The 13,995-nt window shown below is 64.0% G+C and overlaps 1 protein-coding gene across 1 annotated transcript; it reads right to left on the reverse strand.

Annotated features, from left to right (window-relative positions):
* Positions 1 to 358: 358 nt before the first annotated feature.
* On the reverse strand, positions 359 to 7,249 carry ASPHD2 (aspartate beta-hydroxylase domain containing 2). Its single transcript, XM_056116591.1, has 3 exons — positions 6,430 to 7,249; positions 714 to 827; positions 359 to 493 (listed from the first exon to the last, which is right to left on the reverse strand). Exons 1-3 carry the CDS (start codon positions 7,235 to 7,237, stop codon positions 384 to 386), a joined length of 1,032 nt encoding a protein of 343 aa, XP_055972566.1. The 5' UTR covers positions 7,238 to 7,249; the 3' UTR covers positions 359 to 383.
* Positions 7,250 to 13,995: the final 6,746 nt, after the last annotated feature.

A 13,995-nucleotide genomic window follows, 5' to 3' on the forward strand; every position in this document is an offset into this window, starting at 1 on the left:
TCCAGAACAGCTGACCCCTGGGAAGATGCTAATGCAGTGGGAAACTGAGGCACAGCTGAGCGGGTGACAGCCCTGGGCCTCAGGGACTTGCCCGCCTGCAGCGTGCGGAAGAAGGGGACAAAAGGCCAAGGCAATGGAAGCGGAAAGTTCTCCGTTGACAATCACCAAGGGGGAAAGGGAGGCCCACGCCACGGTTTACCAAAATAGAAAAATAAAAACGGAAGCCCGCTGCCGCTGCCACCGCCGAGCTGCCTGTCCGTGGAGGCGGCGTTCCGAGCGAGCGGGGCGGCGGGACCCCCGAGGGCCGCCCCTCACTGTGCGGCCTGGCCTGGCCTGGGCCCCACGTCACTCCCCGACACCCGACTCCAGCGCGGGCCGCCAGCTCATCGTCCCGGGGCAAAGATGAAGTCCAGCGCCTGCCGCTCGGCGGCGGCCACGTTGGGGTGCCACAGGTCCACCATGAAGACCACCCGTGGGCCCTCGTCCGCGGAACCTGGCGGGGAGAGAGCAGAGAGGTTCGCGCCGGGTGCCGCAGCCAAGCCAGCCAGCACCACCCAGGGGAAGGGAGGTCGGGGCTTTCTCCCGCAGGCGGGCGGAGGGGAGGGGGGCCCAGAGCACCTTTGTGGGCCAGGGGCCCCCCGTTCAGCCTCGCGTCCAGCCCCTGCCCCGCCAACGTCGGGGAAGTCGCTGGGGGCAGGCCGGGCCGGGCTCACCTCCGTGCAGCGCCGTGTGCAGGAAGGAGTCGTCGAAGAGCAGGCAGCGGCCCTCGGCCCAGCACTGTGGCTCACCCCCCACCACCAGCTCGCAGCCGCTCGGCGTCTTCAGGCCTGCGGGGGGACAGCAAGGGAGAGGGTGGACAGGGGCGCAGGGGAGGACGGGGGGGGATGCCCGCTGGGGTCCCCCAGAGCCCTGGGTGGGGCTGGCCAAGGTGAGAGTAGCACTGGGCTCTGCACCTGCACGGGGCTGGCCGCCCTGATACAGGCTCGACTGGGCCCACTATGCCCACTCCAAGCCTGTCCGTGGCCATCGGAGGGCGGCTGAAGGATGCCCAGCCCCCCCCCCCCCCCCCCCCCCGCTGTGTTCCAACCTCACAGGCCACTAGCCGGCCTGGGGAGGGAGGGAGGGAGGGAGGGTCAGGTCTAGCTGAGTGTGTTCCCAAGTCTCCTGCAGGGAAACTTGGGGTGGGGGCCCCCTCTGGGCATGGGACTCTGAGGGTGTCAGATCCCCGCTCAGCAGCTGTGCTGGGGGGCCCATGCCTGGGTGCAGAGCCCGGAGAGGGGAAGCTGGAAGACCATGGACACACGTCGCAATGACCTCCGGGTGACGGGAGTCAGCTCACAGCTCGGGAAGGGGGGAAGTGGGGCGGGCAGGGGTGGTTCTGGGGCATCCGGCTCCCGTGGCCTGGGTCATGGGTGACCCTCCTCCCCCCTGGCACCACGGTTGACTTTCAGTGGCCAGACCCATAGCGGTTATTCACTTGTTTGATTTGGTCTCTGGGCCACGCCCAGCAGTGCTCAGGACCTACTCCTGGCTCTGTGCTCATTTGGGGTACCGGGGAGTGGACCCCGGCCAACTGCATGTAAGGCCAGCGCCCTCCCCGCTGTATCATCTCTCTGGCCTTGTCTGCCGTGGCACTGTTGACGACTGTGGTGCTGGGAACCCAGGGCCTCAGACAAGCAAGGCTGAGCTCTCCTCCCCGCGACCCAGTCCTGGAGACAGCGGGGTGGGGGCTGGTGTGTCCTTGACCACTCTGTGGTCAGTGGTGCTCAGGGGCTACATCTGGCTCAGTGCTCCGGTCACTCCTGGCTCGGTGCTCGGGGACCATGCAGTGCCCGGAACGGAGCCAGGTGGACCTCCTGCTGGCACAGGCCCGTGTGTGGGAGCCCACCCTCCGGCCCCTGCATGCCCGGGGGCTGGCACGCTCAGCATCACTAAGGTGTGGCCCAAACCCCCCCCCCCCCCAGAACAAAGCTCCCATTTCTCCAGGCCACTAAATGCTGCACTGCTTTGTAGCTCAGTGGCAAGTTCACGGCCCCGTTTCCTCTGACCCCCGCACTCTGAACCTGCTACCCGTGTCCATCGGGCCTGTGGCGGTCACCATCCAGCTGGGCTGATGGAAGTGGCCTCTACCCAGCCATCAGTCCTGCCTCCCACTTAGGGCCACTGCTTTGTCCCCAGAAACAGCAGGGAAAGGGCCGCGTCCCTGCACGGGCACTGTGGCAGCTGGGGTGGGGTGGGCCCCGGGGGGCGGGCAGGCAAGCAGATGAGTGAGCAGATCTCGCCCCTGCAACAGGCGGGCAGCGCGTGTCCAACTCCCGGAGCTGAGGGCACAGGAGATGCTTGTGCGTCCATTCCCCGCGAGTGAGGGTGGGCTGCCTCAGCCCAGGTCCAGGGCAGGGTGAGAAGGGTCTGGGTGGGTGGACACCCAAAGCGCACACCTGACCCCACCGCCACCGCGCCGGAACTCTAAGTGAATGGAAAATGCTCCCGAGTGCACCCGAGGCTTGGACTGACGCCCAGATACTCCCATCACTCCCGAGACCCCACAGGGCACCAGAGACAGTCCCATCACAACTCAGGCAGGCGAGGTCTGGGGTGTCGCAGGGACTGGCCCCTGAGCTCCGCCTGGGGTGGGGGCAAACACCGGGCCAGGGACGGGCGCAGTTCGGTGGCAGAGCCCTGGCACTAAGGACAGACAGATGCGGATCTCGCAGTGTGGGACGTGGCAGGGGCGGGGCCTCCACGCCCCTACGGTGTCGACACAGAGCCAAGCGGGGACACGTGCTCCCTCCCTCGGGGAGGAGCAAGGGAGAGAAAGGACCAAACCACTGGTCACAGCCCAGGGGGTGTCCACGGACCCCAGCAGGACCCGGGGGCAAAGGACCAGCAGGGCTGAAGAGGAGGAGGGGGTCAGAGTGACAGTTCAGCAGGCGCTCGCCTTGCACGTGGCCAACCCGGGCTCGAGCCCCACCATCCCGTGTGGTCCCCCGAGCACCGCCAGGAGTTGACTCCCGAGTGCAGAGCCAGGAGTGACCCCTGAGCAAGACAAACTAGACAAAAAGGGAGATGGGACTGAAAGAGGGTGTGTGGGTGACACCCACCCACAGCACATGCACACGTGGTAAGATGGTAGATACACACGGCACAGATGCACACACAGCAGAGAGACACACACACAACACAGACACACACACACAGCACTGACACACAATACAGATGCATACACACAGCACAGACACACACAGCAGATAACCACAGCACAGACACACAACAGATACAGCACAGACACAATACAGATGCATACACACAGCACAGGATGCACACACAGCAGAGAGACACACACACAACACAGACACACACACACAGCACTGACACACAATACAGATGCATACACACAGCACAGACACACACAGCAGATAACCACAGCACAGACACACAACAGATACAGCACAGACACAATACAGATGCATACACACAGCACAGGATGCACACACAGCAGAGAGACACACACACAACACAGACACACACACACAGCACTGACACACAATACAGATGCATACACACAGCACAGACACACACAGCAGATAACCACAGCACAGACACACAACAGATACAGCACAGACACAATACAGATGCATACACACAGCACAGGATGCACACACAGCAGAGAGACACACACACAACACAGACACACACACACAGCACTGACACACAATACAGATGCATACACACAGCACAGACACACACAGCAGATAACCACAGCACAGACACACACAGATACAGCACAGCCACACAATACAGAGGCATACACACAGCACAGACACACAATACAGAGGCATACACACAGCACAGACGCACACACAGCAGATAACCACAGCACAGACACACAACAGATACAGCACAGACACAATACAGATGCATACACACAGCACAGGATGCACACACAGCAGAGAGACACACACAACACAGATACACACACACAGCACTGACACGCAATACAGATGCATACACACAGCACAGACGCACACATGGCAGATAACCACAGCACAGCATACAACAGATACAGCACAGACACAATACAGATGCATACACACAGCAGAGATGCACACACAGCAGAGAGACACAACACAGACGCACACACACAGCACAGACACACAATATAGAGGCATACACACAGCACAGATGCACACACAGGAGAAAACACAGCCCAGACGCAGACATGCACTGACATACAGCACAGATGGCCCACACTGTAGATACAGCACAGACACACAACACAGACGTATACACAGAGCACAGACGCACACACAGCAGATCAACACAGCACAGATACAGCAGACGCGCGCACACAGCACAGACGGACACGGCACAGACACATAGCAAGCACAGACGCACACATAGCAGGTACACAGCCGGACACACACACACACACACACACACACACACAGTACAGACACACATGGAGCAGATATACACACAGCAGACACGTGGCGCAGATCCACACACATAGCACAAACGTACACACAGCAGATACACAGCCAGACACACGGCACAAACAGCACAGACGCACACAGGAGATACTCAGCACAATTGCACACGCGCAGCAGATACACACAGCAGGCACACATGGCCTGGACACGCACACACAGGGCACAGAGGCTCACAGATCCACCACACGGCCGCATCCACACGGCCCAGCCCTCCCACGCCCGGAACCTGACAGCCGCTCTCCAATGCTTCCACGCACAGCGCGCAGGCGGCAGGGCACGGGCAGGGCAGAGCGAGGTGCCCGCCGCCCACACTCAGCCCTTGACCACCCTCCGGGTGGGGGGGGACAGCTCCCCGCTCTGCTCCCTGCCACACCTCAGGGCCAGACCCTGTGCCGGTGGCAGCATCCCCGCACTGCCTCCTCCGAGAGGGGCAGACGCTGACCCAAGTCCCGGCGCCCTCCTTCCTGGGGCAGGGGTCTGGCCATGCACCGCTGGTCCTCAGCTGCCGCGTGCCAGGAGACGTCGCTGTGCTGCTGGGTGCTTCGAGGCCGTGCCCCGGCCACACCCGCAGCGCCCCTTCCCCCGTCCCACCCGCCCTCTGCCCAGCCGCGCCTGCATGCCTGACACGAGCGAGGCCCGGCCCAGGCCCCTCTGCGGGACAGGACACCACGTCTTCCCATGTCCCTCTGTCTTCCATGTCCCATTCTTCTCCGGGTGCCCACCTGGGTCAGCCGCCCTGAGACTCAGTGGGAAGGCCCCGTCCCCCTAGGCTGTGTGTGACAAACACACCCTCCCGGCTGGGTCCCCTCGGGGACTTTCCAAATCAGCTAAGAGAATTGAGGTGACTGGGGCCCTAGGACATGGCCAGGTAGCAGCTGCAGTACCTCCCCCCCAAAGCCCCATACCCCAGCCACACCCATCTCTCAGCCCTCAGGTCTAGGGAGCCCTTGAAAGCCCCTGGCAGCCCCCAAGCCTGGCCCCCTGCAAGGTCATTCTTGATCCCGGGAGTCCTCTCAGAGCCTCTAGCTCTGGACTCACCCTGCTCACACAACAGCCGCTCAGTAAATGGGGGTGCTGGTGACACCAGGCCCCTCGGTCACACCAGCCCCCATCACCGCCCCGGGCAGAACTTTTGGCAGGAATCAGGCCCACACAGGGACTGGAGCAATAGCACAGCGGTGGGGCATTTGCCTTGCAAGCAGCCAACATGGTCGACTGGAGTTCGATTCCTGCGCCCCTCTCCGAGAGCCCGGCAAGCTACTGAGACTATCTCGCCCACACGGCAGAGCCTGGCAAACTACCCCTGACGTATTCGATATGCTAAACACAGTAACAAGTATCACAATGGAGACGTAACTGGGGCCGCTCGAGCAAATCGATGAACAATGGGTGGACAGTGACAGACCCACACACAGCAGGAGTGTGTGTGTGTGTCTGTGTGTGTGTGGAGGGGGGCAGGGGGGAGAATGGTGGGGGGAGGGGGGTTTGCTCTCCACTGACTCCTGGTCAACGGGGCTGGTGCAGAGTTGAGGACATGGTCCTGGGGATCACCAGGGACACCCCGGCAGTGCTCAGAGGCTGCACCGTCCAAGGCTGCAACTGGTGGCGCTTGGGGGACCACGTGGTGCCCGGGAGTCGAACTGGGGTCTGCCGTGTGCAAGTTGCATTTCATGACCCCTGCACTCTCTCTCCAGCAGTGCTCAGGGACTTCCCACGTGCACAACCTGCGCTCAGACCCTTGAGCCTGCCCCCCTCGCCCCCCCCAAAAACCCCACTCCCTGCCTTCAAGCATCGAACGCGTGACCCATCCATTTCCCGGGGACGGGCGCCCGGAGGAAGCGGAAACCAAGCCCCTCGGAGAGCCAGGGCACACTCGGCAGCAGCGGCGGCGGCGGTGGCGGGGTGCCCGAGGCCCAGGGAGGGCGGCGCGCCCACCTACCTAGGTGGCAGCGGATGCGGATGTTGGTGGGGCCGTAGTGCTCCGTGATGACCGTCCCGGGGCTGAGCACGGAGATGCACGCGTTCCCGAACACGTTGTTTCCGATACAGGTCCGCAGGCTGCCGAGCAAGCGGTACGTCCGTGGGCACCTCCTGCAGTTCCGGGGCACGCACACGCCCTGGTTGACCAGGTAGAAGGTGACCCACTCCCCGCTGGGGGTGCTGTTCACCTTCCAGCCCTGCGGCAGGCTGCAGTTGGAGAAGGCCTTGTACAGGGCCTCGAACTCGCACAGGATGGTGGGGAAGTTGCGCTCCAGCAGCTCCACGTCGTGCTTCTGCGCGTCGCGGGGGAAGTAGGGCGCGGTGGGCAGGTCGGGCAGGAAGAAGACCTCGGGCTTCTGGATGGACGGCCGGCTGGCGAGGTAGCGGCCCTGCTCGCGGATGCCCTTGTGGATGCGGCCCATGCCCGACCAGGAGTAGCGCTTGGCGTACTCCTGCAGGTTGTGGTAGAGCTTCTGGTTGAGGCCCTCGCCCGGGCTGCAGCGCACGCAGGCCGGCGACTGGCAGTAGGCGAAGCCGTTCTGCAGCGCGCCCGCCTCGGGGCCCTGCAGGAGGGCGCCCACCGAGGCGTAGGGCCGCGGCTGCTCACGCCCCACGCGGTAGCAGTACCACACGAAGAGGAAGAGCAGGCAGCCCACGGTCACGGCCGCGCTGGCGTCGCAGTCGCGCACCGACTGCATGCCGCTGGCCACGCAGTCCCGCAGGCTGTCCAGGGACCAGCCCCAGGCCCCCAGCCACTCCAGGGACATCTTGGGGGCGGGGCGGGGCTGTCACGCTGGGCGTGCGGGGACGGGAGCGGGGGAGGGCCGACGGTCAGCTGCGCTCGCTCTGCAGACTTAGTGCGGGGGGTGCAGGGCGGCGGGCACCGGAGGGGGCATGGCTGCGGGGGGCGGGTCCTGCATCACCCCCGGGAAGGGACACGGGCCGGTCTCCGTCACGTGGGCAGCTGGCGTGGAGACCCCGAGGAGGCGCACTCTTAGGAAGTCCGATCTGGGATGAGAGAAGGCAAAAACAAAACAAAAGCTGTGACTTTTACACCCAAATTCTCCCCGGAGATGAGGGTCCCCCCTCTTCGGGCCACGGGGGGCCCCTCCAGGACATCCTCTCCACAGCAGTCCCTGTCAGAGTCCTCCTCACGCCCTCCTAGGTACAGGCGTTATGCTCATCTTCCAGATGGGGAAACTGAGGCTGGGGAAGGCGGGCCTTGCTTACTTACTATGTGTGTCTTGCTAAGTAAATGTCTTACTTCCTGTGGCTCACACAAACCCCACCTGACAGCCAAGTGGACATCAAGACGAGTTTGTAGGTCAGAGGGTGGTTTTATGTCCTGGCACCATCCATCATTCTCTTTGGGGCCCACCCCCATGCAGTGCTCAGGGGCCACTCCTGGCGGGGCTTTGGCAGCCATGTGGGCATCCGGATGGAACCCTGGTCTCCACTGAGCCACCTCCCAGCCCTGACACTGATTTAAGGCTCGCCGTATTATACTGGAGCGATAGCACAACAGGGAGGGCGTTTGCCTTGCACACGGCCGACCCAGCCAACCCAGGTTCAATTCGCCCCTCTCAGAGAGCCCGGCAAGCTACCGAGAGGATCTCGCCCGCACGGCAGAGCCTGGCAAGCTCCCCGTGACGTATTCGAGATGCCAAACACAGTAACCAGTCTCACAATGGAGACGTTACTGAGCCCGTACGAGCAAAACGAACAACGGGAGGACAGTGCTACGTGTGTGTGTGTGTGTGTGTGTGTGTGTGTATGTATATATATATATGTATATATATGGGCCGGAGTGATAGCATAGTGGTGGGGCATTTGCCTTGCACACAGCCAACATGGCCGACCCGAGTTCGATTCCTCTGCCCCTCTCGGAGAGCCCGGCAAGCTACCGAGAGGATCTCGCCCGCACGGCAGAGCCTGGCAAGCTCCCCGTGACGTATTCGAGATGCCAGACACAGTAACCAGTCTCACAATGGAGACGTTACTGGGCCCGCTCGAGCAAATCGATGAACAATGGAAGGACAGTGACAGTGATATATATATATATATATATTTATATATATTTATATATATATTGGGGCCACACCCACCAATGCTCAGGGGTTACTCCCGGCTCTGTGCTCAGGAATCACTCCAGGTGCTGCTCAGAGAACCCTATGGGATGCTGGGGATCGTACCTGGGTCAGCCACCCGCAAGGCAAGCCCCCTCCCCGCTGACCTTAAGGCTCAGTAGTTCAAAACACTATATCTTCCTTATCTGGGGGAGAGGACAGTGATGCGGTCTCCCTAACAGTGCTTAGAAGGTAGCTGAGCCCCACCAGCAATTCTCTGCCAACCAGGGCACTGGGTTACAAGGGCGTGAGGGTGTGGAGCGGCTGAGCCCAGTGGCACCCCTAGCGGTCTATAACCACGTAGTGCCAGGTTCACACTGGTGCGCAATCAATCCCATGCACAAACACGGAGCATGCACCCTAACCATTGCACAATCTTCCAGGCCCCCGGCCATAGTACTTTTAGCTCAATAGAACCCTGGCCCCTGGAGCAGGTGGGGCGTGTGGAGGAGTGGTCAGAGCAGGCTCACCCAGCCCCAGGACCTCTGCAGGGCAGTTTCTCTAGTTCCCACTCACTCGCCCACACCTGTGGCAGCCCCGGAGTACATTCCGCGCTGGACCATCTAGTGGTCCCACCCATGCGCTGGCAAAGGGAAGTGAGGAGGCCACGGGAAGGAGTCTCTGTTGCCCAGACATGGGGCCCTGCCACGTGTCCCACCGATGGCTGGGACAGCATCTGGTTCCCTGACAGAAAACCACCCACAGTGGGATGAGAGCCCCGCCTTGCTGCACCGGGGTCTGTACACCGCCCCCCCACCCCACCCCTCACCGCTTGCCCCCAAAGTCACTCTCCAACCTGCTCTTTCTAATCTGCTGAGACCAGCCAGGCCCAGGTTCCTGGGCACGCTGAAGCCGTTTCCTCGGTCAAAGGAACAGAGCAACTGAGAAACACCCGCTCTGCACCTTCTCCAAGCACTAAAAGAGACAATTCAGAAAATGGGAAAAGTGGGCTAGAGTGAGCACAGAGTGGGGAGGGCACTTACACTGAACACGGCCAACCCGAGTTCGATCCCCGGCACCCCAGATGGTCCCCCGAGCACTGCCAGGAGTGCTCCCTGAGCACAGAGCCAGGAGTACACCCTGAGCATCCCTGGGTGCTGCCCCTCCCCCAACTAAACCAAACAATGAAATGAAAACCAAACAAAAAACCCAAAGGGCTGAGCGCATGCTCTGCGTATGGGAGAGAGCCCTGGGTTTGATCTCTGACACTGCCTGGCGCGACAAGGCCCCCAAGCGCTGCTACAAGGGTCACCCCCCACCCCCCAGCAGAGGGTCTAGGCTAGGCCTTCCTAACCCTGCAGCAGGAATGTTCCCTCTCTGGGTCTCAGTTTTCCTCATCTGTAAGATGGACGCAGTGAGCTCCCAAGAGGAGACAAAGTACCCAGGACCAGGTTTCAGGAACACTCAGCACAGGCTTGCTCAGTACTGGGTAGCCGGGAGCCCCTTCTCACGGAGCCCACAAACCAAAGGCGGGTCGCCAGGCAGCTCATAGGCCGCAAGCCCTGGACGCTCACCCTGCCACACATCCCCGCGGATTCTCCCCTTCTCCCCAAATGAGAAAGTCGGGCGGTGCTCGCGAACAGTCTCCGAGCCACTCCCCAGCCCAGGTTGAACGAAAACTCCCATGACTAGTGTTGAGTAAGTCAAAAGCACACACATCCTGAATATTCATGAAAATGCTGGATGTTTCTAGGAAAAATACAAGAGTGGGGAGGTCGGGAGCTGCATTTTGTTCTCACTTGTTCTCCATCTCTTCGTGGGTTCGGGAGACGACGTGTCTGGGTCCCCCCGGCTCCCCGGGGGATTGACACAGCCCCCTCTCCCCCACTCCCCTCCCCTCCTCTCCTGGGCTCTCCCTCACTAGTAAGTGCTAGTAACTGCTTGGAGAAAAGGGGAACAGAAGCCGGGCGGGAGAGTGTTGTGTGCAAGCGTTTCCCAAAGGGACCCCCAGAGCTCCTGAAATTCAGCCCCAGTCTCAGCTGTGTGTGGCTGAAAACTTCATTCCGAGGACTGATCCCCCCACCACCTGGCACCCCACCCCACCCCGAGCTCAGGCTCCCAACGGAAACCCTGCAAATAGTCTTTGCAGGATGAAGGTTTTCCCCCTCTATCCTGCGGGGAGAATGCAACGAGCCTTGGTCCCCCTCTGCAACCAGAAAGTTTAAGGCAAACCCAAGGCAGGCACTGAGAGAGAGGCAGCAAGACTGACGCCTCTCGGCCCTGACCATCCATCCACCCACCGCTGCCCACCCCCCTACCCCCTCCTCATCATCCCATCAGCCCGGTGGACCTCTTTCTGCACAGCCAGCCCGGAGCATGCCCTGGGCAGAGCTGTAAACAACAGACCCCCCAGTCCTAGACACCAGCCTCCTCGCAAAATGACAGGCAGTGCTGGGGACTACAGCAAGAGGGCTTCCCCTGTGGCCACTTCTAGCCCCCCCGAGGCCGGCAGGCCAAAGCAAAGAGAGAGGCTAACAGGCATCCGCAGAGCTGGGACACCGAAAGAAACGGTTCCCTCTCCAGTGGGCTTGACATCAGGCTTCTTCATTAGGAACCAGCTCAAACAACGGGTCCTCAAAGCATCTGTGGCAAGCTCCACTCTCGCCCTGGGACGGAGGGCACAGTCCCCGCTGCCTTCACACGGGCACACTTCAGGTTCCCCTTTAATAACTTGAATTACAGCTGACCTCAGATCCTGGAGGTCAGCAGTCCCTGGGGAACAGACCCCCCAGCTCCTGGTGCCCTAACTGGGAATAAGCCCAGTCAAGAAGCAGCTGGGGAGGGAGGGAGGAGGAGAGGGGGCCTGGCCAAGCCCACCCCCCTCTCCAGCCCAGGACACCAGCTCAAGAGCTGGAGCTTCTGGTGCCTGTCTCCTGGGGCACCCAGGTCACCCCAGACGCCCTCCCCCCGCCCCCGCCCCCTCACTCCCAGCACCCGCCTCCCCCGGGGGCGCCCACTCCGCGGGGGCGGGGGGCGAGGGACCTCGCCCTGCACGCACTTCCTCGCCCGCTGCTCCAGCAGCCAGGCACTCCGGGGCGTGGGGGAGGCGGAGAAGAAGGGGTTAAGGCAGATGGTGCCCACCGGGAGGTCAGGGAGCAGGGGGCCGCGGGCCAGTGCGGACAGCTCGAGCGGCCTCGGCCCCAGATAAGGGGAGGCGGTCTCTGGTGCTCACTCCCGGGACAGGAGTCGGATCGCCACGGGAAACCTGAGACGCGCTGGCCGCCGGGGGCTGGGGGAGGGGAGGGGAGCGAGGGGGCAGGCGGGCGCGGGGTGGGGGTGCTGCCCCGGGCAGGGGACCCCGCGATGGCGCGGGAGGGGAGTGGGGGCGGTGGGAGGCCACGGCTCCGCCGGGCGCTGGCGCCGGGCACGTAGCGCGCGCGGGGTGGAGGGGCGCCTCGGCCGGGCCGGGATGCAGGGCGCAGCCGGAGCATCCTCGGGTGGGCGCCGCTGGGCGTGGGCAGCGCGGGGCGCGCGGGGCGCGCGGGTCCGGGGCCGCCCGCCCCCTCGGCCGGGGTCCCCGGGCCGCGCCGCCGCCCGCAGCCCGGGAGCCGCCGCTTACCTGCGCCCGCGCGCGCGCGGGAGGGAGGCGGGGGTGGCCGCGGGGCCCGGGCGCGGGCGCCGCCCGAGGGCGCGGACGCGCGGACGCCCCCCTGCCCGCGCCGCCGAGCCCCCGCCGCCGCCGAGCCGGAGCCGGAGCCGAGCCCGAGCCCCGCCGGTGCCGACGCGCCGCTGCGCTCCGCGGGGCCGCCGGGACCACAAGTCCCACAATGCCGCGCGGCGGGGCCGGCCGCGGGGAGGGGGCGCGGCGGGCCGGGACGGGGCGCGCGGGGGCGGCCGCGGGGGGTGGGGGCGACCCCCCACCGCCGCGGGCGCCGGCTGGCCGCGGCCCCCCGGAGGGACTCACCGCCCGCGATCCGGCCGCGCGCGGTCATTCATTCGCGCCCCAGCGCCCGCCGGGGTCTCCGCTCGCCGGCGCCCGGGCTCGCTGCCCTGCGCTCGGCTCGGCTCGGCTCTTCCTCCTACGTGTCCTCGCGCTCACGCTCTTTCACTTTCCAGCCCGCTCTCTCCCCTCCCTCGCTGCCTCGCGCCCCGACGCCCGCTCCGCCTCGGCGGGGTCCGCCCGGGCGCGCCAGACGGCTCGGGTCCTGGCAGGGTCCTTTGTCTCCTGGAAGCGAAGTCGTTCCTTCTGGGCGCGTCGTTCCAGGGCCCCCTGGCCGCGCCTGCCTGCGGGGCGCAGGGGAGGGCCACACCCCAGCCTCCCCCTCCTCTACCCCCGCCGCGCTGCACGGTGGCTGGAAGGACAGCCCTGGAGGAGGGCCGGGAGCCGGGGGTCCCGGTGCGGGGGAGGGGGTCCTCCCAGCTGCGAGGCGTGCGCGAAGCCTGCGGGGAACAGCTCTGCTCGCAGTGGCCCTGGGCTTTTGAAGGGCTCCGAGGTAACTCTAGTGGATGGGCGGTGGGAGCGCAGAGTAGGACGCGCTGCCCACAATCCATCTGTCCCTGACTCAGAAGCCACTTGTTGCTGTCCCAGAATCTACGCTGTCCCAGTTCCAGAGTCCAGGTCTCAGAACTCACTTCCTCCTCCCTCTCCTCCGCCCATCGCTCCAGACGAGGAAGAACGTTGTTCTCGCTCTGATTCCACTAAAACAAACAGAAGCCCATCCGTTAGAAAGCCGAACACTCCCCCAGACTCTGCGCCAAGCATAGAATTCTGTAATGCGGAATAGGCACCTTGGTGCCTGGCTAGCAGGGTGGAGCCTGGATGGGAGGGTGGAGCCTGGATAGGGGGGTGGAGCCTGGCTGGGGGTGGAGCCGGGAGAGGGCGGGGCCTGGGAGGGTGGGGCCTTGGGAGGGCGGAGCCTGGAGGGGGCAGAGCCTGGGTAAGAGGGTAGAGCCTAGGAGGGTGGAGCCTGTCTGGGGTGGAGCCTGCACGGGGGCGGAGCCTAGGGTGGAGCCTGGTTGGGGGTGGAGCCTGGGTGAGAGGGTGGATCCTAGGAGGGTGGAGCCTGTCTGGGGGTGGAGCCTGCACGGGGGCGGAGCCTGGGTGAGAGGGTGGATCCTAGGAGGGTGGAGCCTGTCTGGGGGTGGAGCCGGGAGAGGGCGGGGCCTGGGAGGGTAGGGCCTTGGGAGGGCGGAGCCTGGAGGGGGCAGAGCCTGGGTAAGAGGGTAGAGCCTAGGAGGGCGGAGCCTTCTGGGGTGGAGCCTGCACGAGGGCGGAGCCTAGGGTGGAGCCTGGTTGGGGTGGAGCCTGGAGAAGGCGGAACCTGAGCAAGAGGGCAGAGCCTGGGAAGGCGGAGCCTGGCGGGGGCGGAGCCTGGGTGAGAGGGTGGATCCTAGGAGGGTGGAGCCTGTCTGGGGGTGGAGCCTGCACGGGGGCGGAGCCTACGGTGGAGCCTGGCTGG

This window comes from Sorex fumeus, unplaced genomic scaffold (assembly GCF_029834395.1).
Source record: "Sorex fumeus unplaced genomic scaffold, SorFum_2.1 ptg000032l, whole genome shotgun sequence".
Classification (NCBI taxonomy): Eukaryota; Metazoa; Chordata; class Mammalia; order Eulipotyphla; family Soricidae; genus Sorex; species Sorex fumeus.